This window comes from Pyxicephalus adspersus, chromosome 2, assembly GCF_032062135.1.
Source record: "Pyxicephalus adspersus chromosome 2, UCB_Pads_2.0, whole genome shotgun sequence".
Classification (NCBI taxonomy): domain Eukaryota; kingdom Metazoa; phylum Chordata; class Amphibia; order Anura; family Pyxicephalidae; genus Pyxicephalus; species Pyxicephalus adspersus.
Genome location: NC_092859.1, coordinates 116094451 through 116119688, shown reverse-complemented (window position 1 = coordinate 116119688; position 25238 = coordinate 116094451). Strand labels below are relative to the sequence as shown.

Here is a 25238-nt window from a genome sequence, read left to right as displayed (position 1 = left end):
TTCAGCAGTTTTTTCATTGCAGCACAGTAACTGAGCTTTTCTATTCTACCTATCTCAGGCCAAGTTCATTATTGAGCTCTTACAGCATATTAAGTAATTTTTCCAGCTGTAGTCATTGATCAAGGATGCTGAGTGCAATATCTTACAAATTGCCCAAAGACAAAGTGATTGCAGAATACATACATTCCATATATGATGATACAAATCACAAAATTCCACACAAAGGTTACAACAGTAAAAAGGTTAGGCCATAAAAAATCTATTATTTTTATTTATATATAACTTTAATATTTAAACATAGTACAGGAGTATTTAAGCATAACACAATTATAAAAAAAACGTGCATACAAGTTTGTCAGTGTGGTAAAGGTTGTAAATGTAAAAATGTTTTGTGCCTCTCCTCCTTGTTGTACAGCAATTTCATTGCAAGGAAAATGAAGGCGATACAGTAAGAGGCAGGGATCACAAAGCAACATTAACTTTTATGAACTTATCCTCATCATTATAGCATCAGTCGGAGGGATGTGGAAAACTGTAGTACACCAGACAAACTTGGAAAAGGAAAAAATTGATTTTATAGGTCCCAGCACAGAAAGTTTTAAGGTTAGTGTATTTGATCTTACTATATATCCACAAATAAGAGGAACTTAATTAGACTGGATTGTCTATAAATCTTCTGTTTGTAAAACACTTTTATAATAGGGTATGCTAATTTAATTTAGGTTAATTTTTATCTTATATGACAAATTGTAATACATTCATTACACTGGTGTTTCTTTACATTTCATATTCACAAATCAAACCTAAAGCCCTGTAGACTTTATTCAGATACATTAGCAGCATGGACAATTCATATATAAGTATGCAATTCACCATTAACCATGACAATATGATATTAGCCTGTGTGACTATAGTCAAAACAGTATGATCTTGTGTCTGGATTTTTAATACTTACCGTATTTAACATTTCTAACTTAACAATATTCTCTGTCAATCACATTCATAGAGTTTACATGTTGTACTCAGAAAATTATACCAGTCAGGTGCATGTAGTAAGAGAGTGATTCACTTTCAAATTCTATGCCAGGTACTGGACCAGAATGTAAACATTCCTCCACTTATGTCCATATGCCTCTGATCTATCCTCAGTTAAACGACAATATTTCTGCTCTACATGTCCGTTCATGCTGACTTTCCATCTGGAGGTGTAGGAAGGAAACAGTTTAAGCATTGTGCAAACTAGAATTGATAACACCACTTAAAAAGAATATAAAATAAATTAGGAATGTTACTGTGTTATTTTTATTGAACATTCATTTAACCAGTTTAATTACAGTACAGGATTTGTAAGTGCTTGCTATATTGTATTGCTAGTACATACTGTCATGTGAAAACAAAATCACACCCTCTTTAATTCTATTGTTTTAGGTATCAGACATAATAAAAAAGCACCTGGTCCTTAGCAGGTTCTGAAATTATTTAAATGTAAAAACACTTACCGGACTTCACAATGTCATTATTTGTTTAATAAAAATAAAGCCAAAATGGAGAAGCCTTGTGTGAAAAACATGAAAAGTACACTCCATGATATGATAGTTTGAACCACCTTAACCAGCAATAACTTGAAGTGATTGCTTTCTGTAGGACTTTATCCAACTGTCACATCCTTGTGAAGGAATTTGGCTCATCTGTTTTTATAACATTGTTTCAATTCATTGAGATTATTGGCATTGGTTTATGCACAGCTCCAGAACTAAACCAAAAAAGAAAAAAATCCAACTAACCTTTAATCCTCCAGATTCCCCAGGTCGCGCACCATCCTGGAATTCATCTTTGACCCAGTGCAGAGGAAGTGCCGGGCGCCACCATCTTCTGTATTTTTCCTCCTTTTTCTGGATATGTCACCCGATCTCACACTGCACTGGTGCGAGGTTGGGTGACATAGCCTGCTGTAAAGGGGGAAAAAAAAGAAAGCCGATCTCACTGTGCATGTGTAAGATCATCATCTCTTTCCCTTCAGTGTAGGAAAATGCCCCATGTTGGGAAAGCACAGAAGGGGCAGCCAGGAGCCTCCTGGGATGCGTAAAGTAGGTATTCCAGGAGGCTCTGTGTGCCCATTCAGAAAGGAGAGGTTCTTAACCCTGTTTGTGCATTAATGAAAAATAACAAAATAATATGTTTACTTTATATAAAAGGGTTGTCTACCCTTTTATGTAAAGTAAAAACTTTGAGTTTAGGCCTGCTTTAAGATCCTGCCACAGTATTTAGGTTTGCTTGAGGTCTGGACTTATCAGTAACCAAAAAATCACCACCCAATCCATATTAAATCCATTCTTGGCAAAGTGATCATACCTTTACGAAAACCAAGAGGTAGTATGAACAAATTATCTCATTTCAAAATTACTTTGTTTCTGGTAGGGTGTAGTCAGCTTCACAATGTTCAATGGACTGAGGTACTCCTCTTCTAAATGTTCAGCCAAACCAGGAAGAACCAGCAAGATGGATGGAGTTGGCAAAAAACTTTGAAGAAAACCTTGGGCCAAAACTGTGCTTATTGATGTAGACGTAGGATGTCCTTCTTGGTAAAAGTGCAAAATGCTCTTTGAAGGTGAAGTCTCAAATCTCTCCTAGGTTAGGTAATGGCTGTTATATTAGATATTATATTAAACATATTCTAGAGGCACATGAAAGTCCCAAGAGGGCTTTCAAAAGCAAGGACAAGTCCCAGGATGGAAACAGTGATTTCATCAAAGTTGATACAACATGAGTAACCAAGGTAATTCAGTATTGAGCCATGTCCCATACTAAATACTCACTGGACTGGTATGCTGGCAATCTCCCTGAGCTAGAAAGTCCCTTTTGGTTGGCAAAAGCAGACCTGATATCTGTAGCAGCAAAGGGAACCAGAATTACTATATTTGCCCAATAGTGTAAAGCTGATTTTTGTTGCTGGAAATTGTCTTTCATGATTGGTTCCAGTGACAAATGAATGAACAAGCGCTTTACAGACAGCAACCATTCTGTTCTATAGAGAGGGGGGATAACGAACAAGCAGCACAATTGAAATGTATAGCGGTCATGCCCCGCAAGTTGTTTATGTATCCATCAAGGTAGATTCATGAACAACGTTGAGTGACCAGTGTACACATGATAGATTCTCGCCGAACCGTTCGTATTAGGAGAAAATTATCACACATATGTACATAGCCTAACACGCATAATGCACAAAAGATATCAAGCCCTGCTTTTTGGTTACACAGGCAATCAAACCTGGCAAGCTGGGCTGACCTGGAATGCATCTGAACAAATTCACCCAAGACCTTTTTCACAAGTAAAAAAATCAACAGGTATTTTTTTAGCTCAAATAAAAAAGTTACTTAAAGTTACTTAGTTAAAAGAGTTACATTTCATCTGCCTGGAGTGCCTGATTTAAACCGCTGGGTCAGAAACTATTGAAGTGATAGGATTAGTATCCTGTCATGTAACAAACATTTTCGAAAGGAGGATTCTCCTATGCTGATCCTATGTTTATTAGAAGACATTTAAATTCCTTAAAGATCTGCTTGGAAATATTTACAAATGCTGTTCCTACTGTTTACAACTGGAGGGTTACCTGGCTTTTACACCAAAGCAGTGTATTTTAATGATTACTTTAGGTTGTTTAGACAGTGTATGTCAGTGGAAGCACAGTAGGACCCAACAGAAATATATAAATAAATTTACCACTAAAATCATTAAAGCCTCTTGCAGTCCAATCAATACATCTGTCAACTACCAGCTTGTTTATACCCATGACCTTCAGTTAATGAGATACTATGAGCTCCTGCTTGATCAATTCAGACTCTTGAATTAATGGTGTAAAAAGGCAACAAACATAGTGGCTCCCAAGTATGAAAGTTTTTATCAATGAATAATGGCCTGTTCTGCTCAAATTACCCAATCAGCTTCTTTCTTTCATGGTCGAAAACTAAAGGAAGTTAAAGGACTGCACATAATCTGAGATTGTGTAAGTCTAGCAGACATTTGAACTGCAGAAAGGTTTCCTCCGGCACTATTCACTCATTTCCATACCACACTTTTAACACTTTACAAGTTGACTTTAACAAAAAATAAAATAAAATGACCATTGGAGTTATGAAGCCAGGTTGTTGTTGAGCATTTATTTGCTGCAGTCTCAAAGATGTATGATGAATAAAGCAATCTCCCTTTCTAATCTTTGCTATGTGGAAAGTCGCCTTGGTGGATGTTTAAAAAAAGAAAAAATGTCTCAAAACCAAAAACTTCATGGAGTAATACAACATTTAGTCAACAAATGAAGAAATTCAGATTCTAAACTCACTGCTCTTTTCAAAAAAAATTTTAGAATTAAAAAAAAAAAATTCCGAGCACACACCCTACCAATCGACACGGATGACAGGTTAAATCTGTATCTTGTATACACAGGCCTTTTACAAACAAAATTGCATTATTTGTCCTATTTATAAAATTGGTGAGCAGCTACGATCATTACTTTTCAGAGGGATATTTACATGTATATATAATATATATTATTATAATGGCACAATATTTGCATGTACATGTCCTGTTTGCCATATTTTTTAAGTTGTAGTCAAACTGAGTGTCTCTTTAAATGAGATTGCCATAGGCCATTTGCCAATTTTGCAGCTTCACCTACATAAATGGAGCTTTAGATTACCTCTATTCTCCAAATTTTAGAAGCCTAATCACCAGGAAACAAAACCTATTTCCACTTTAAATATAGTGTTATAAAAGCAACAATCAGTTTTAGAAACAATTTTGGAACAGTTTTCTGTCCTCCACTTCTTTTGCATACAAGCCTCAATATCATTTGAAAATCATTTTTGTGCATTTGATCAATTTAAGTACAGCTTTGTATAATAATAAAAGTTATATATTTGTTTGAGCAGATGTAATGCTTTCTGCTTGACTTTAGAATAAAAGTTATTTAGGACAGGATGATTCTAAAGGTTCCTTTTCTTGAGGGGGTTTTCTACATTCTTCACTGGTTTTTCCCTAGGCTTGGATAAATGTCAGGGATTTAGGTTAGTTAGCTTTCAGGATTTCTAGAGGGAAAAATTGCCCTTTTGTTTTCTAACCTGTTTCAATGTGCCAACCTACTGTATTTAGCTGTATACTGTGTATGGAGGTCACCCAGTGTACAATTCTGTTCATGGGCAGAGACAGATCTATGACCTTTAGGCACAACCAATTCTATTTTATGGTCTGTAATAGCTTTAAGAAGCATACAGTCAAATAAACAAGCATAATATCAATACTTTAGAATTTTCAATAAGCCAGTTGGTGAATACATCCACAATTGTCAGTGAATAGAAAATATTTATTTGAATTAGTCTTAGCAAAGCTGACTCAGAAAGGCAATACTGTTTTTAGCAAGCTGATCCAGATTTAGAAAGATAAAAAACAGTATTAGTTTTATTTTTATTCTGGATCTTTTCTTTCTGTAGCTATGTAACAAAACGTGGATAAATGAACATATTTTTGACATGTATTGGAAAGTAATCAAAATGTCTAAACTTTATCTTGCATTTCTTGAATCTGTGCTAAACCTGAAGGTTCTGTCCTATGAAGAACACAGATGGGATGACTCTGAAACAGATGGGCCTAGACAGTCTTGGCAAAAGAAATGGACTCCTGGAAGATAACATTACTCATTTTCTAACACATTAATACAATGTCATTTTTTAATTGGAAAATTATTGCTCTAAGGTGAGAACAGGATAGGGATAGAAGTCAACTGAGCATTACCAAAACCTGTGCTGCTGAATACGGGACAAGCCAAGTCCCATTCTATAGCCTAGAACTAACCATTCAACGCTGGGGCTGAATTGTCTAAATTAGAGGTAACAGATGGAAACACCCAAAATAATTGGTCCCTAAAATGCTAATTCACAGGATAGTTTATATGACTGACACAGACAGAAGGCTGCAGCATCTTGAATACTGACCAGAAAAGACATCAATGACAACAGCCTCATGGTTTACCAACTTAGGCCTTTCTTTGCATTATGCATTATTATGCATTTTTTTACTGGGATTCTGTTTCCACCCATTTTCCACAGTGTTGTAGGATGAAATCCTTGACAAAGTCTATCTGTTATGCAATATTGTTATGCATATTTCCTCCACTGAAGGCAAAGTAGTAAGTAATAGGACAGGAGGCAGCCTGATAAGTTACTCCTATATTTGTCACTTTTTTAGTCTTGGCTTGCACAGCTAGTAAGATCTAATATGAACAATTAGGAATTTATTGCATAAAAATAGACAATTCAGGGTGTTCAAAAAAGCAACTACTGCAAAAATGAGGGTGACAATAAGTTTACTAGATATGTCCTTAAAATAGAATGCAAAATGTAAATTTACTCATGGAATAAAAGAAGACCCATTTATATGCATATTTACAACTTCAAACATCTACTCGCATGTCATAGGATCCCCAAGACCCAGGATACCCTGATGTACAAATACTAGTGAGTACATGCAGATTCAGTGGCTCATGTATCTCAGTTGTGAGATGGTTCAGATCAAAGAATAATTAGTATATATCCCCTCCTATTGTATGTTACTTCCCCCACCACTTGGATTGTAAGCTCTTCGGGGCAGGATCATCCTTCTGTGTCACTGTCTGTATCTGTCATTTGAAACCCTATTTAAAGTACAGAACTGCGTAATATGTTGGCGCTATAAAAATCCTGTTTAATATTATTAATAATAATTATAATAATAATAATTCACATACAAGCAATTATATTATGTATGAAATGCTCAAACTCCGACTCCTTCTATTGCTTAGTGACACTGCACTGTGCTTTATTGCATGTTCTAATCCACATGGTCATTAGGAAGAAATACCAATTACATTTTTTGGATATATTGATAACAAGAAAAAGTTTTTATTAACCCTGATCTGAAATCCAATATTCTTTTTTTTTTTTTTTTAAAGGCAAACATAAAAATATGTAACTGTTAAATGTACATATAGCTTTCCTTAAAAGAAAGTTGTATGTGATCTGCCAAACGGGTCTAAAGCAGGAAAAAACTGACCTCTACGATTAGCTGTAAGCATTAAATAGTGCAAGTGGTGGGTAAATACAACATTTGTGAACTTCACATCAAGATTTTAAATTATGAACTTAAAACTATGATACTACAGATCTACCTTTTCCAGATCAGTGATCCAGAAAGTATAGCAGCTAGAGGATTTGTATTACAGTCAGCTAATTAGCATTTCTAAAAGGAGATCAACAATGTCAGCCCCCATTATTCTTTTTTGTCAGGTTTGCTTTACGGTGTTATATGTAGAGATCATAGAAAACAGCTCTGCATTTTTCAATTCTGTCTTGCTTTCTTTTTCTTGGACAAAAGTTTGTGTTTTAGTGAATGTAATCCTTACTTTCCAAAGTATTGGGATGTTCCCAACAAAAACAAAGATATTGGTCCCAAAGCCCCAATGTAACTATTTTCTGAAGTCTGTCTAAAGCCAGCTTTAGAGTATATGAAGAAAGTGCTTGTCAGGAATTCAATAGAGTGAAAACGAATTTAACTTTACCTTCTATTTACTTATTGGATGTAATCACTTATCTTGTGTAAGGATAAAGTTGTTGTTACAGTTGTGATTAAAGAACTGATTTGATTTACCTAATGCTAGAAAAGCTGCCCATTTTTTAACAGCTGATGTCTCCCCAGAGCTAGACCCTGCTAACAAACTACTGTAGTGTCAAAAGGCAGCTGTGCTGAGAATATACAGAGTTATTTCAGGCACAAATTCAGCTGAACATGCCACCTGATGTGGAACTTTCAACTTAACAAAGAATAAAAGTATTAAAAAGTACAAATACCTGTGGACTAATACTCAGAATCATGTTCCCCCTAATCGCTTCTTGTAAATTCATTTACAGAAATATGGGCCATCCAGATCAATAGTCTGCAACGTTTTAGAGTCTCTTTCTATTAAAGGTGAATTGTTCAGATATGAAAAAGTAACTGGTAAATATGCAACCCTATATATTTGCTTGTTTAGGTTTAGGGAATATAATGCAGATAAATACTTTATTTATCAGTCCCATGACAGTCCATCTCGCCCTTGCTTCAGCATCAAAATGTGGACGGAATTCAACATCATCATATACAATGCAAGACCAGCTGTGGCCTCTGTGTTACAGATAAAAAATTGATTCTGATTAACAGGGCAGTTACAGAATGCCTACTGTAAGGGCTATGTCATTCATAACTTGTCCCACAATGAAGGATTTGGTTGTCTGAGTTTAGGTCCATTTAATAGGCAGCCAGGGAGTGGAAGAAATGGTTCTGACTAAACACTTGTATAAGGAATATAGATTTAGTTATTGAACTATTTTAACAACAACACAAGTTAAGATCTGGGTGTCAAACATATGCAGATGAACTTTTTACTTTCTAGTTCAACATGAAAATTAAAATATTAATAATCAGTATTTCTTAATTAAAAATATTTTGTAAAGTTGCATTTTATAGTCCAGGGCAGAAAAAAATGTATAAATATATATAAAATAAAATGTATATATAAATATATAAACGAAATCACTATAAGGCTGTCAGAACTCCTTAGCCAAAAGAATGGCTCTCTGTGTATGACCTGTAGACAATTGGAGGTCCACATATCCATTGACACATAGAACAGTGCACAATAGACACATAGAACAGAACAACCACAATGAATAATAATTAATAAGTTTAATTTTTTGTGTTACTTTTCATTCTCAAAATGCATTTTTTTTCAAACTTTTAAAGCACTCAAATGCTGCTGTTTTTAGGCAGATCATAAATAAAAGCCGTTATTGTGAATGTTTTTATCCTTTTATGTACAATAAAAATACATTTCTAGCTGTGCATTATGCCATTTGATTTGTACAAAATTATACAGCTCTGAACCTAGGCATTTTACTGTCATGTAGAATGAGCATGTTATTTGTCACTAGCATGAGCCCACTACAAAGACAATCTGTATCAGTTCAGCAGTCAGCCTTCAACAGCCATTGAATTACAGTATTTACTTCAAGAGATGGAAAGGAATGCATCTTCTGTGACCACTGAAATTAATTGGCAATGGTGGAGAAAGAAGCCAGCCATCATTTCTTCCAGTGTAACACATATAAACTAAGAAAATAGTTTATTTGCAATATGCATTTGTTTAATTCACCATATATACTCAAATATAAATCAGTCTAAATATAAATGGAGGCTTTTAGTTTTACCCAAAAAATAGAAAAACTACATTGACTTGAGCATGAACATGGGGAATAAATTTCAGAAATCACTGCTAACATTCAAAACAGTAAATAAAGCTGACCTATTATTGGAATTATGACTTTATATGAAATAGTATGAAAACGTACCTTTTTCTAATATAAAAAAGGGGGGCTGCTTGTTCTTGCCAGCAGGATGGCTCAGAGGTTAGCACTCTGGCTTTTGCAGTGGCACTATCTGCAGGTTCTCCCCATGTTTGTGTGGGTTTCCCCTGGGTACTCCAGTTTCTCCCCACATTCCAAAAACATGCGATTAGGTTAATTGGCTTTCCCCAAATTGACCTTAGACTGTGGTAATGATTTATGACTATGGTGGGATATTAGATTGTGAGCCCCTTTGAGGAAAAGTTAGTTACATGACTATGGACTTTGTAAAGAGCTGCATAATATATTGGCACTATATAAATACTAGTTATTATTGTTATTATTATTATTATTAATAATAATAAAAAAACTGTGGTCAACAATAATAATGCATTATTGTTGGCCACCATTAGATGGTGCTGTGTCCTCATCTGTGTAGCAAACTCATCTACATGTCAATGTGCACAGCGCCATCTAGTGTGTGACCTGAGTATAAACCAAGATTCTTTTATAATGGTATTTTCAGGTTAAACCCCATCCCTGCCTATCTCGGTTTATACTTGAGTATACACACAACAATTTTATTTGTGGATCTGCATAGTTTCTGAGAATATATAATGTACAATTGTGTTGCACCTTGGTTGTCAGAAACTCTATCACCAACCTTTTTTTGTTCCAGGAACTGCATGTAAAAGCACAAACAAATCAAGCTTTTCCATGTACCCTTTGTTAGCAATTTTGACTAATTACGAAAAGTCAACTCCCTAACACAGCCTCCTTCTTTCTTTCACACAGTAGCTCCCTACTTTTCTGAGAATGTCTAATTACTTTCTGTCTTGGCCTAGGTCCAACTTCATGTAGGTGGCACAGGAGGAGAGAAGGGGAATACTAAAGAGTGTCACTTGAGGCTAGTTGAAATTCCTGATTTCACATCCAACATGGCAGCACCCAGCAAAGTCTTAAGCTTTTCAGATGCCTACACAAAGCAGGCTTTTACAGGTAATATACAACTTCCATAAAATACATTAAATAAACATAAAATCCTTTTTGAAGCTTGTTATTGAAAGGAATGGTCTGGGCCAGGGTTTCTTTGTGAATTCTCTTGCTCACAGGACCTGATTCGATAACCATATGGAATCAAACAGAAAATCACTGGATGCTTGCATTTAAGGTATCACATTATTTTTTACTCCTGTTTTCACAGACAGCAAAGGCAAGGAGGCGGCTTTTTCCTGTATAACTAGCAGCCACATCATTATTAGAAATACAAAGTGATCCTGGCAAAGCGCTGCATGTTTTTTTGTAGCTTTGTACTATTTTTCATAAATTACAGCTCATTTGAAGTTTTATGTTAAATTCTATGGATAGCTAGAGGGTGCAGGCAAACGTACATTGTTAAATGCCTTACTGTCCTTTGTTAAAGCGGAACTAAACAAATCTCTTAAGAACTAGAGTTTGTGGGAATTTTTCTGTCTTTACTGCACACTGCAGGCTGCATAGTTTCATTGGGAGAGCCCACCCACCATGATGCAGATTTTAGTTTTCCTTTAATGTTTTTAACTCCACCCACTGCAAAAAAAAAAAAAAAAACTTTAAAAGCTGCAGAATAGACTTTTCCTATCAATATTGTAAACAGCGACAGCAGTCTCTCTGCAGTGGTCCATCAACCCCCCCCCCCCCCAAATTGCCCACTCTCCCCCACATTACAGACATTGTATTGTAAAGACAATTGGAATTACTATGCGCTAAGTACTGAACCCCAAAGCTTTCCAGTTATTTAGTTTAATGTAAACGCATAGCAAAATAGGCTAAAAACTATGTATTGTGAAACCATGTTTTAAAACACTGGTCAAGTGATCATTGCTTGAATATAAGTCTGTACACAAGTTACAATAAATCTAGCATGTGTACAGCTGTCCTCAGACGTTATTCACATATCTCTCCTGGCGGATCAATAAACGAATAGGTGGGGGCCACTTCTGTACCTTCCTATGCAGCAGAACACGGCAGGGGTTCCACTCCCTCTTTTTTCCCCCTTCTAGTATTATAGAACAAAACATTGCTGTGTGTATAGTGCTCAATAATTCACATTCACTGGAAATGATCAGGAATATTTGTTCAACGTCTGTACATAGCCATGTCATTTGAACCCGTTAGATGTTATTGATGTTTTTTTAACCATTTCTTATTATCTAAACGAGTCAAGAATATAGAAACAATTCTCAAACGTGGTCACATACAGTAATGAAACTTTATTTTTTAAGCAGCGTAGGCAAGGGAAAGCTTTTATTGCACTCCGCATCACTATCAGACAGATCTATTAGGGATCTCAATAAAAAGCTGACTATAACTCATCTCTCTCCAAAATCAAATAATGTTTTGACTGGATTTGGGCTTTAAAACTCTCTATGGAACCATATATGAATGGAGGGGAAATGAGTCATGCCTTTGACTCATTTAGCTGTTTAAAGTCTTTTATTGACCTGCTAGTAAAAGAATCTCCAATGTAAAGAGAACCTACCACACTAAAGCACTGACTTGCTACTTGTAGAGCTACACTGGGAAGAAAACTGCATGTTTTAAGAAAGTGACTTTAGAGGTCATATGACTGATATACAGGGGACAATCAGGGTCAGAATTCTCAAGTCAGACCAGGTGGGAAAAAATGGTTTGCCTCTCTTTGCAGCTTTCCAAATAAGCAAAAGCTTAACTAAACCTAAATTGGTGGGGGGTGAGTGCTTGCCATGATCATCATGTATGCACAGAAAACTGCCATCTCCACCACCGAGTCTTCCAGCTCTACTGCAACCGTCTTTACAATTAGTGACATTGTCTCTGTCATCTAGATCTATTCTTGGCACTGTTGAGAAAGGAGCTGGGCTCTACACTGAATGGCACATCAGTCGTGCATGAATGGCACATGCTGTGTAAACAATAAAACAAAAAGCAACCAGGACCCAATAAAAGGGTTTCCATCTCAAAAAACCTCTACCTCCTGTTTAGGAATGGTCAGTGAGATGCAAAAAATCATCTTTTATGCAAATTTCATGCAATTTGGCTGATTTGAAACTGAGCCAAACTTTATATTTGCAATTTGATTGGCTCAATTTCAAATCAGTACTAGTCACATGAGATTTGCAAAAACGTTTTTTTTTTTTTTTTGCATAAACCATCCTACTCCTGGTGACTTTTTGAATTTTAGGTTTAATTCCACCTTAGGATGCCCTAGGATTCTACAGCAATCACAAGGTATCATACTATTCTATTACCAATAAACCCATTCTTTAATAAATGCAGTGACGCACCTGTCAATGTGAGAATGGCTGGGCTTATCAACCAACAATCTAACCACCCTCCAAATCTCTATACAGATATAATTTGTTACAGAGGGTCATAACAGAATGTAAACTAATTGTAATGTTTCATGATATACATGAAGCCTCTTAAAATACAAACTGTATGCACCTCTACTCTTCCCACTTCATTGTATATCTATTTACTTCTCGAATTATGTTTTTTTTTTGTAATAAAATCAGTACAAGCACTGAATAGGAGATAAACACTTTATTCCAAATAAATAGTTTTGCATAAGGAGTACCAGTACATTGCAGCCTGTACACTGCTTTATTTCTCCTGAGTACTGTCAAAATCTCCTCTGTGAAAACAGAACAACTCTGCAGCTTATGGTATTATAGTCGGCTTTGTTATTAACATGGGGAAATTGATCAGTTCTCCGCTTTACACATTCATTCAGCCTTTACTTTGTTAAGCATGTTTTGACTTAATGCTGTATTCTTTGCTGTAGTCCTGTTGGTTTTATTATATTATTGTATGTGTAATACATTGTATACACACAATTAATCGCATCATCACAGAATACAGCACAAAACATCCCCCCCGCCCCCAAACAGTACTGGCTATGGCCATTGTAAATTTTACCTTTACTGCATCTTCCATTGTAGCTTGTTTCAATTTTATTGCATTTGTGACTTTGTCACCTTTAGCTAAAACTGACTGAGAGATGAGCATAGAGCTTGATACTGTTTTACATCAGCTTCCCTTTCCAAACCTTCCTCCATTTAGAGGTTATAAAGGTCTAACCATGTAGCTTTATGATGATCAGCCCTCTCTTTAAAGGAGAAATGTAATAATAAAACACATTCGTTCTGGTATTACTATACGGCTTCTGATGATCTTTACCTTTTCTTTTTCTCTGTGCTTTTACAGCTGTGATCATAGGCCAGACCACTGTAAACACTACAGATTATTTACACTCAATCTGCATTTGTCTGTCAATGCTGGAAAAAAAAACAAGACAATAGATTTAGTTCAAAGCTATGAAGATGCAATAAAGATCATTTTCAGTAACGAGACCCAATTAAAAACTGAAAATAACACTCATGCAGTTCAAAATAGTAATAACAATAACCATGGCAAATATCACACAATTATAGCTTAGTGAAAAGATTTAAATAGTTCAATGTCTAAGGTGCTAAGACCTGTATATGATCATTTCTGCAGTGCACTAATGCACAGTGATTACTGCAAATTGTAAAGCTGCTGATCATGTTTAAAGATTGTAAATAGCATAGAGTATATCCCTTGATTTGGACTAAAGAAAAGAATTCTGCTTTTCATTTCCTGCTAGAGGATGTCTTCTTCTACTAGTTTGTGATCTCCAGTCCTGACCACAGAATGCACAGAATTCAGAATTTATGGTTCCTGACACTAGGACTATTGTACACACATCAGATGATTGTAGCCCGATACAAACAGGTGTGCTGGTCTTGGGCATGACATTGTTATGTGTGCAGTGGTCACCTACGGATCCATGACAGACCTATAGGAAGCGCCCGCTATACAAATCAAGGGAGGAGAGCACAGCGGGGTGCCACTCATCTGTTCCCTACTCCATAGAACAGAACGGTGTTGTGTGTACAGCATTCATCTGTCTCTCACTTTGTCACTGGAAAGGATCATGATTGTTTCCAGCATTGAAATATGCATGAGTGTATGTAGTCTAAAGCGGTCATGATGAAATTGCATGGTACAACGTGAAAAAAGGTTACTATTGGAACAAAGAAAGTTAATTTTTCCTTTTTTTTTTTCAGGCATTTGCTTTGCAGTAATATTGTTGCACATTTCTTTCAGTAACTACATGCAGTAGTAAAACGTATACCACAACTACCTTCATAGACTTGAATTGAAACTGCTTTTTACCCCTTTGGCAAGTGTTTAGAGTTGAACTTTACATCGGCAAATGTTGCTAGATGTCAAGTAGACTTCATTTGTTTTAAAAGTACACATATTCCCTTAAAGTAGTCATTTAGGAAACAACAAGCAGTGTCTGATTAGAAAGATGCAAGAATAATTGTTTTTTATTGTTTTCTTTGTGAACTAAAAGAAAGTTTCATAAATAGCACAACAGCACATTTAGTATTTCTTATCTAACAATAGCAGTAAAGTCGCTTTTCTCTGTTTTTTGTTTTCAATTAGACTTAAAGTGGAACTAAAGTGAAAAAGAAATGCAACTAGGCAGGTCCTTTATTGCAAAAGGGGCAAGCAATGATCCTTCTGCAATAAAACAAACAATTGCCTGATCGTGTCCTTTAAACACACCTGTCCCTGCTCTCCTTACCCAGTCCTCTTCTGATTCCAGATCTTTTTGATTGGCCAGGCTGGAATGACATGAATGACGCATGAGTTCATTCATCCAGCCAACCAGGAGAGATGCGGAACAGGCAAGGGAGGCAGGTATGTTTTATTGTAGAAGGGACATGTAATATTATTGTTATTATCATTAATAAACAGGATTTATATAGGGCCAACATATTACGCAGCGCTGTACATTAAATAGAACCATTGCATAAAGGAGAGCCCAGCGGGGTGCCACTTTCTTCTCTTCCCTCCTCATCACAGAACAGCGCTGTGAACTCACTATTTCTCCTACTGGAAATAATCATAAAAGATTTTTTCCAGCGACAGAAATTTAACATGTGTACAAGGCTTTTATCCATAAGGAATAACATTAACTGTTCAAATTCACTGCAACTATTAATTGGAGGTTTTAACAAATATCTAAATAATTTTTTAGGTAAAAAAAGTATTTGAATTGACTTAAGACTCAGAGTTTTAAAGTAAAACTTAGGTCCCACTTTGAAAAATACACAATCAGACAGGTGATTATTGCAAAAAGGACAATCAATGTCCCTTCTGCAGTATTTCATTCATTTTACCTGCCTGATGGCTGTCCAGCTGTTAAATTTTGCTGAGCTGCGCATGCAATTTAGCTCGGCAATCCCAACATCCCTTGTGGGTGCCAATCAAGATAGCCGAAGATTGTAATTAGAAAGAATATAAGAATGAAGAGGGTGGCACCCAGCAATGGATTGGGGATAGGTGAGTAGCACAGGCAACCTAAATGTGTTTCAGTTTCTCCCCTTTTCACACCATACTTTTCAAAAATTAACTAACTTCTATTATCAGTTAGAAAGCACTGACATATTATGCAGCGATTTACATAGTCATGCCACTAACTTTCCTTCACAATCTGATGTCCCTAACGCTTTTTTTTTTTAATATAACCAATTAACAGACAACACAAACAAAAGGGGAACACAGGAACTCCATGCAACCAGTTTCCAGATCTTAATCTGGGATTCTAGTGCTGCAAGGCAAGATTGCAACAAATTATCGGAATATAGTGACCCATGTGGGTGAAAGTTGAAACTCTGTGAAATTATTAGCATAAACCTTCCAGGTATGCTTTTCTTTAGTCCCTCAACCCCTTAACACAAATTGCCTTAAAAAGCTATTAGGTTGCATTGTCTCTACCTTGTCTCTAGCTCTTTCAAGAGGCAGAAGTGCTTTTTGGCAAGAGCTGAAAGCTTGAAATCCCACCATAATGTTCTCTTCCAAAGGGCTGGGCTAGATTCTAGCAGCATTTTGTGGTCCCAACAATTTCCTAAAAACACTCAGAGGTCACCTGTACCACCTAAATGCACCAAGGATCTGGGCCAAGGTAAGTATTTTTTTGGGCATTTGCCATTTGTGTTTGGGGAGCAGTGCTTGGAGAGCAGCAGATGAGAATCAGATAACCCCTTTGCCCTGGACTCCTTACTTCATCTCTATGAAAAGTGGTATAATGGGGCCCTAGGCAAGGCAGCTTTGATCTTCCATAGACAATTTACATTTTTAGGCATTTTCCAGAGGAGCCACCACATTTGCACTTTCTGCATTGACATGGCATGCTCCATTAGACACCAACTGTCTGCAAGAGCAACACCCTCCCTTGTAAACTGACAGGGGGGAATAGAGCTTTGCCTAGTTGAGACATCCCCTTGGTTTACTGCAGGACCAAAAAAGTTGTAGCTGGACCCCCTGGACATTAACCCGGCCCTAGGCTCCTACTTAGGCTAACTAGTTTAATGACCATCTATGTCTCCAGAGGTTTTATTATGGGACTACAACTGCTTTAAGTAAAAGGATGTACATACAAACCATTTTTTACAACAATTCAAATAGCCCAACAAAACACAAAAATGCTAAACCTAGGACCACTTCAGATCAAAGATGTGTACAGACTTTTTACTATTATAGGTATAGATTTCACTGAGCATTTCATTGTAACTTACCACAAATCACCAATAGTAAAAATGTGGGTCAGAAACTGGAAAAATTGACTCTAAAATTCCACTGAAAGAAAACGCACACTGACACTGAGTTACAAGACTTTCTCCTGTGACCTAGTTCTTCATCCGGCTGCTTCTGTCATCTTTACTCTTGCCTTTGATACAGTTTGACTTTTCCTTACTGTACGGTCTCCACAGGGATTTGTGAGAAGATCTGTCTTGTTAGTTTGTCTCATCAGCCAATGAACCTGTGTTTTCTGCATTTACAGATGTCATGCTGAGTGTCAGAAGCTGTTGAGAGCACAGCCTCATGAGGACGGTTAGGTTTGATGGTATGATAGTCAGGGCTTTATGGTAAATACTATCTACTTTGCTGCTGTATTTCAATGCAGAATACAATACAGAATAACATGATACATATTGAAGATACCTGTAAGAATCAAAACATTTAATGGAGATTAACTTCAAGTGTGCTGAGACCTGGCATTGCAAATAAAATAGCAATCATTACAATAGGTAATATTTTTAGTACACACAATTAAAGGTCATGATACTTGGATATCGCTATTTTATAGGTTTATTTACATACCAGCATAAGATATGCCTCTGCTCTGCTCCCCAGCCACTGAAAAATTCAACTACAATGATTATTTGAATGCTTGCCCCCCGGTAGATTCTGTGATTCCTTCTGCCAGCCCCTACCTCCTCTAGTGATAGAAACCACTGTGATAGAATCTAGTAGTTAAATGCAAGCAGTGCCTTGGGAGTGGCGAAGTGGCTGCTTTTATATATATATATATATATATATATATATATATATATATATATTATATTGATTTCAGGAAATTAAATGTAAATGACCAGCAACTGGTATGGAGCCCCTTTAATTGCATTTCCCAGACTAATATTATTAAACAATCTTTGGCCAGCTCCTAAACATATAGTGCATCTGTCTAAATGTACATATACAAACATGAAGTTGGCTAGAGAAAATGTTTGGTGACACGCTTTCTGCCATAGTGATGTTATTAAGCACTTAATAGGTGCCCAAACATTGGCAGCTATAATACAAAGTTATCATTCGGCCAGAATATTGAATTTTCACTTAGTTTTTCAAGGTCTTTAAAATATACCATTGAAGGTGTCTTGTTATATTTGTTCAATATGGGTAAAAAACACCTGTTGATCATGTTAGAAATTCAAAGTTGTCCTGTATTCAGAGCTCAATTCAGGTATCAAGGAGAAAAAAAAGCTATTAAAGCTTTAATCCTGGCGCTACAGAATGATCGACCTTTAGTTTGTGCAGATGGGAGAGTAAATGATTCGGAATAGTTTAGAATAGGAAAATTAGGCATCTGACATCTAGGATGCTACTAGGACTATGAAAGACTGGACGCATCGTTAGAAGAAGAATGTGGTGCAGCATGGGCATTTTGCATTAACAGTAAGATGTGCTTTAGGGATAGTAAGTAGAACCTGAACTGCATAGCACACATATGCCACAGTCCTTTTACCCACAGTGGCAGTCGTCAGAACAAAAAAAAAAAAACATTACATTGTCCGAGTTTCTCTCAAATGAAACTTCATTAATATACTCGAGTAATACTTAGTGACAAACAACTGTTGAGACTCATGCCTCTCCTAGCACTCTGCCTCGCATTTGTTAGAGACAAAACGTCCTAACACTTCCTCACCCTCCTCTCTGGCTTTTTTGTTTCCCAGCTTCCTACTTTTAGTCAGGCTAAATCTGGTGGCCTTGGATTTGGCTGATCATCTGAAATTCTTCTGACTATATGAACTTTAGCCCCTGCCAGACATAGCTTTATTAAACATTTAAAAGATGCAGTAAAAAAGTTTTAATGACAAGCACTCACTAACCTCTTGCAGTAGGCATTGTCCAGCTATTCACCCCAAAAGGTTCGTACAATAAGCATATAACAGAAAAGAAGGCTGAAGGCATGAAAGTCACATGGAAGGTTGCTGAGCTGGCTTAGAGAAGAATTTTAGTGTTTTTACTGCCAACTCAGAAGATGAATTGTTCAATGGTGAACTTGGAAGATGAAGTGCTCCATAGTGCTTTTAGCTAAAGAGATCAGTTAGAGCTTCTTATAAAAATATGATATACATAGTATGTACTGACTTTTAAGAACATGTAAATATTTTAATTTCCCGAGCCTGGCCACAGTTGGGCCTAATTTTTTGAGTTTTTTACCTGCAAAGGCTAAACTAACATGTGTATATCATAATAAAAGTAGTTCTTAGCTAGTTCCTATTGCTAATTTGTTATATTCTTCTTTCTGCAGGTATATTACCAACACTATACGTGAATCAAAGTTTGGGTTTGTATCTTACAAGAAAAAAGAAGCTGATTAAGACTCATCAACAACTCAAATGTTTATGCTAAACTTTACAACAACTGCGACTTCTATTCAATATTCCTATAGTATTAGTCATAGTATCCACTTTTCAAATTATTCCAAACACCAACATCACCATCATTCTGAATGGAATATTCACTAGAATATTTGAATATTAATTAAACAGCTGTATCAAACGTGATTTCCATAAATTACTTTTTCTACAGGTTCACAGTTCAAAATGGTATTAAAAGTTAGACGGCTGCATTGGCATGAGCATTAAAATGTATTAGTGGGCTCCATTTTAAAGCAGACAAAAAAGGGAATGATGCCAGTTAAAATACTTTGACAAGTAAAATAAAAATAATTTTTTTAAACATATTATGTATTTTTTAAACCTTTATTAACTCTTTGTTTAACATATTCAGTCCTAATCAACTCTGTCTTCCCCTTACCTATCATATGTTGCTCATTTTTTGGCAATTTTTTTTTTCTAGCCATTTATCCATAAGCCCAATTAGAAAAAAAGACCACATTATCATTTGTATATATTTTGGCAATGCTTGGTGTCCTTTGCTTACAAATTTGGGATGTTTACAGCTCCCAGCAAGGCTGTAGAGTAAAGCTACGTACACACTTCCAATTATTATCGTTGGTAAACGAACGACGAACGATCCTGCACGATATCTGCAAACGATCGTATAGCACCGATCCTGTACATACAGATAACGACACGATCGTTCGTAGATATTGTACACACAATAGATGCGATCGTTTGAATGATACAGGAAGTTACGTGCACCGCAGGAACGTTCGTTCATCACGCATGCTCAGACCATGGACGATCAATGAACGATCGTACACACGAACGATGGTCAACGATCGTCGTCCAATCCGATCCGCCGGTCCGGTCGTTCATTTCCAACGACTTTCCTCGTTCGTCGGCGTCGTTGGTTACTTTTTTTACGAACGATTTTTGCCCAATCGATCGTTCGTCGTTCGTTCGTCGTTCATTTTGAACGATAAAAATTGGAAGTGTGTACGCAGCTTAAATAAGATATGATACCGCTACATGACAGCAAAGAGTGGTAAAAAGGAGAAATGTCTCAGAAGAAGAGGGAAGCAGAAGTTTCAGAAAAAGGGGAAACAGTTTCAGATGAGGACAGAAGAAATTCAGAGTCAGGTGGAGAAGTGGGGAGGGATTTGTGAATGGTGACAAGAGAGGGTGGCAGTTGCTGGCATGGTGCACTGGACATGTTGGCCATCTTGCCAGTCCCACCCACTAGCTGTTGCTTAAGTGACCCAAACTAAAGCATTTCTGATACCACAGGACTGAAATAAAAGGAAATCGCTGTAAAGAAGTCTTTAAGGGAAAACTATATTTTATATCTTCTAAATGGTGTGTAGAATTGAGCTTTATTCTGAGCCCAACCTTAGCATTGCTACTATATATAACGCTTTAGCCCAACCTCCAAGCTTAACCACAATAATAACCTTTAACTTGAACCTAACCCTGATGATGACAAAAATGTATAACTATACCTATAGCATCACTAATAGGTTACACCTAAAAAATATACTGACAAAGTCTGCACAGAAATTTGAATGTCCTGCAAAATCAAGCACCTATATGAAACTCTGTAAGCAGCCTTAAGTTGTTGGAATATTGACATATCAAAGTACTTTTTGGAGCATCTCAAACGAAGGATAATTGAAACGGAATTCCATCCCCCTAAATAGTTTAATTCACAAACATAAATAACGTCTATGTTTTTCTTCCCCATGAAATGGGCACATTCCCATAAATAATATTTTTCCTCATAATTCATTAAACATTAATGTTGGCTTGTGCACCACTGAAAAAAAACTATACACACACAGTTCAGTTATGTCCACTAAAGTCTCTTAGAATTCACTTATTACCTGTGGATACACTGTAGATTAGAACTGTAGCACTATTAACAAAAGCTGAGATGATAAATGTGCCATTAACTCAACATAAGTTTTAGCTGGCATTGATTTCAACCATCACATGAGCCCCGAGAATGATCTTCAATTAGGTAAATTAGCAGTGTGCATATGTTACATCAACACATATGTTACATCGACCATCTGACCTTGTGTTAATATGTACAGAATACCATGCCAATAAAAATACTTGCATGTTTTGAAGTTCTATCAGAAATCAATAGTTATGATAAGATATAAGTTAACTGAAACAGAATTTATCATAAACTTTATAACAAACTAATCAAATGCTAAAGGTACAAAGAGTCCAAGGTTAATCACAGTGTACATGTTGATAATATATCTCATGACTTGATTAAAAAAACATCATGTTATTCTCTCAGTATCATTTTCTGTTAGTACTGGTACAAAAACAAAATTCTCTTTATCGTTAAAAAATAAAATTTTAGTTTAGTAGATGAACAATTTACAGAAACAACTGCACCTGAAACCAGGATACCATATCCTTGAACACTAGTAATTTTGACTTCACTTGCATGTAACTAGGTATTCTATGCAAATGTCTCACCACATTCACTGAACAAATAATCCTTTGGAAAGAGTAAACAACCTAAACTGCTTTAACAAAACAACTCACTTGTCTCTTCTATTGCACATTCTATATTCACATTCAAAACAACTCTGTTACCTGATAAGTAAAGTGAGGTTCAAGCATGTTTCACATTCCCTCGCCCTTGGCTATCCTGGAGCTGGATTACCTATACTATGTCAGAATACAATGGAGCCATAATACTTGTAAGGATAACAAACGGTAGCAACTGCAAACGACTTGTAAAACCGTAGCAATTGTTATCGCTACAAGGACCAAAAACCAACCAAAGTGTAAACCAAAGTCTGCCAGCAGACTGCTACATGGATGCATGCTCCAGTTTTTGACTTGTCTGTTTTTTTTCTTTTAGCTTCTCCAGCATTGTGTGGCTGTCTGGCACTGCTAATGAAGAGTAATATTGACTAGAACCAGAATATTGATAAGTGAATAAAAAAAAAATATATCATAAAATGGATATGCATTGTGTCAGGAGCAGAACTGTAATAAGGATGAAAGTTCTATTTTACGATACAAACTCTAGACAATAACTAAATGTACAGGTCAAACACAAAGAAAACGTGCTAAAGATTTTGTTTTTCTAGCCATTAATCCCCGGGATCTACAAAGTCCTATCCTACATCCCAGCCAGCTGGAAGACACTTTTTTACCCAGCACAGTCAGGTGAAAGAATAGAGTGGTGACACCTTACCGACGCTAGTCTACTGAATATAAAATGAATAATAAGAAATATTAGGTCAGCCCCCTGATCCATCCTTTTACCGTCCTTGTTTCAGCATAGTTGTATGTAGTACACTAGATTGGCTCTGGCTTCAGACCCTTCCCTTCTAAAGTTGTGCACAAATGTTAATTTTTGTCAACAGAGATAAAACTCTGCTTATGAAAATATAGCATCTGTACAGCAATCCCACATGGTTGTTTATTGATCCATCTTCCTGAATCACTAAACAACAGAGATAGCCATTTAATGTCATTTTTTTAACAACAATCGTACAGATGATCAATATCAAGTCAAATTCAGTTACACTGGTTGAAAAAAAAATCATTAAAGGATTGATTCATAAATACAGAGCTGTATTTATTTGTATTTTATATTTTCTTGGCATTCAGCTTTAAATTTATACCATTAGTTACTATATACTATAGTGCATGTCCATAATGCGGAGACAGTTTCTTGGGTATAACATTGATCATTTTTAACCTAGTCTTGTTGAAGACAATTAGTAATTTTCTATAAAGATTAAATAATTTTGCACAAAAACCTGATCTGGTGACCCAAATACTATATATAAGAATATTAAGTTTGGAAAGAGACAGAGAAAAAAAAAAGTACATAATGTTTATTGATCAACAAATATTGACCAATACACATTGATGATCCCCATAGGATTATTTGTAAACTGTATTTCTGGTTAATCCCTTTAAAAGGTATTGAATATTAGTGGTGATTTCTGGGTAAAGGCAATGGACCAGATACATTTGGAGATCTAGTTGGACAGAATCGAAATTTGCTTAATCAACACTGTTTTAGAAGGGCAAAAATATTATCTGGAAAATAGAACTAAAAAAAAGAAAAGACAAATCTTGACAAAAAAGACAATAACAGGAGGTAGGAAACTAAAAGTAAGAATTTTCTGCATTATTATTTACAACAGGTAGATTTATAGTTCATTTACAGAAGGCACTGAACAATGGCAGCAGCTTGGTTTAGGAGTGCATTCAGGGTTACAGCATGGCCTCAGTGAAGGATCCTTGCCTTTGTTTGTCTCACTTGGTGCATAATTCATACTCTGATGGAATCTGTCACGCTCGTTCAGGATTTCTGTCAAAATAGGTTCCAGGTCCTTGGGGATGAACGGCTTTAACAAGTTGTAGTTCTCTGCAGGATCCGTATCAAGATCAAACAGGAGAGGTGGGTTATGTTCAGTTAACAGTGCTGTTATGTGGCAGTCGGGATCTGGAGTTGTCTCGCTGTGAAATGCTCCTTTTGGAACACATTAAAAATAAAACCATTGCATCAAAAATAATACAGTGTGTGGAAAATGGACAACCCCCCAACCCAAAAAAAAAGAAATAGGTATTATAGTATCCCAATTTATTGCTAACATATGACAAAAACATGGATAAAAAACCTGGTTATCATATAATTATAGCTAAATAAGCAGAGTAGTTTACTTTACCATAGTAAAAATGGTAACATGGCTCTATTGTATAAAGCCAAATCTACATGGGCTGATTTTTTAAAACTCCTTTAAAAGCCTGTAAACTATTCTATTTGTTGTCAATGGAAGCTTTTATAAACACTTGCAAATGCCCCTATTGATTTCAATGGACGCTTATTTAGGTGTCTTACGGCTGCTCTGGGGGTTTGAAAGATTGATAGGATCCTTTATTAGGAAATACTGCAGTAGATATTAATACACATCAATCCAATATAAATTAATATGAAAGCCAAAAGTAGCTAATTTGGAAAAGATGAGGTGATATTAGAAAACAATTTATTTCACCCTCCTATCATTACTCTTTACTTTGGCTTACTTAGTATATGATGTCATTAACACTTTCTTTACAACCTTTTCCTTCATTAGACAAAAACTTTTCTCCCAAAGTACTGCAAACACACATCAATAGGGTTTTGTTTCTAGACCCCTATTTAATTATCTTGGTCATTTTGAAACATTACATGCTTAACTAAGTTTTACTTTTTTTCATTATTAGTTTCATTGATATTGAAATGGCGATAGTTTATTTTGCTAAACATTATACAGTTATATTATTTTGAAACCATGTTCTAACTTATAATTCAATGTATTAATTTTGCAAACATTATACCATAAATGTATTATAAATTATAATTTCTTGATTATATACCCTCTTGTATATGTACACATCATGTATGTAACTACTATGCAAATTAAAAAAAAAATAACAATCATGTTGATAAAAATATTATCTCTAATAATATAAGTCTCTATATCCCCTGAGGTAGCCAAATTAGGAGAAATGCATCAGGAAGAGACTATATGAAGTTTACCTGGTTTCTCAATGCTATGTAGCCACAGGTTCCATCATATAATTTGAAATGATCCATTGATCTATACAACTTTAACTTTTTTGTATATTGCACAAATGTTATTATAAGATTTCATTAATAAAAGTTATTTATTTTACAAAAGGCCTCCCTCTTCCCCTTTCCTCATTATCAGTATTTAAATATAGGCTTGGCACTATCTAGGATTGACCTATTTTGTATTAACTATCCCTCCCT

General features: G+C 35.8%; 1 protein-coding gene across 3 annotated transcripts in view; it reads right to left on the bottom strand.

Moving 5' to 3' along the window:
• Nucleotides 1–270: 270 nt before the first annotated feature.
• The window catches only part of ARSA (arylsulfatase A), a 34985-nt gene continuing 10017 nt past the window's right edge, over nt 271–25238 (bottom strand). Inside the window, exons 8-9 of one of the 3 annotated variants that reach the window (XR_011919516.1) lie at nt 13608–13705; nt 271–1199 (exon numbers count right to left, since the gene is read on the bottom strand). Coding sequence is in view for 2 of the 3 variants with exons in the window: in XM_072402007.1 (XP_072258108.1) it covers nt 23632–23954 (323 nt within the window). In the remaining variant the exon portion in view is untranslated. Of the gene's footprint in view, nt 1200–12968; nt 13706–21616; nt 23955–25238 lie in introns of those variants that run through there. The other 2 variants (XM_072402008.1, XM_072402007.1) reach the window with 2 other exon arrangements.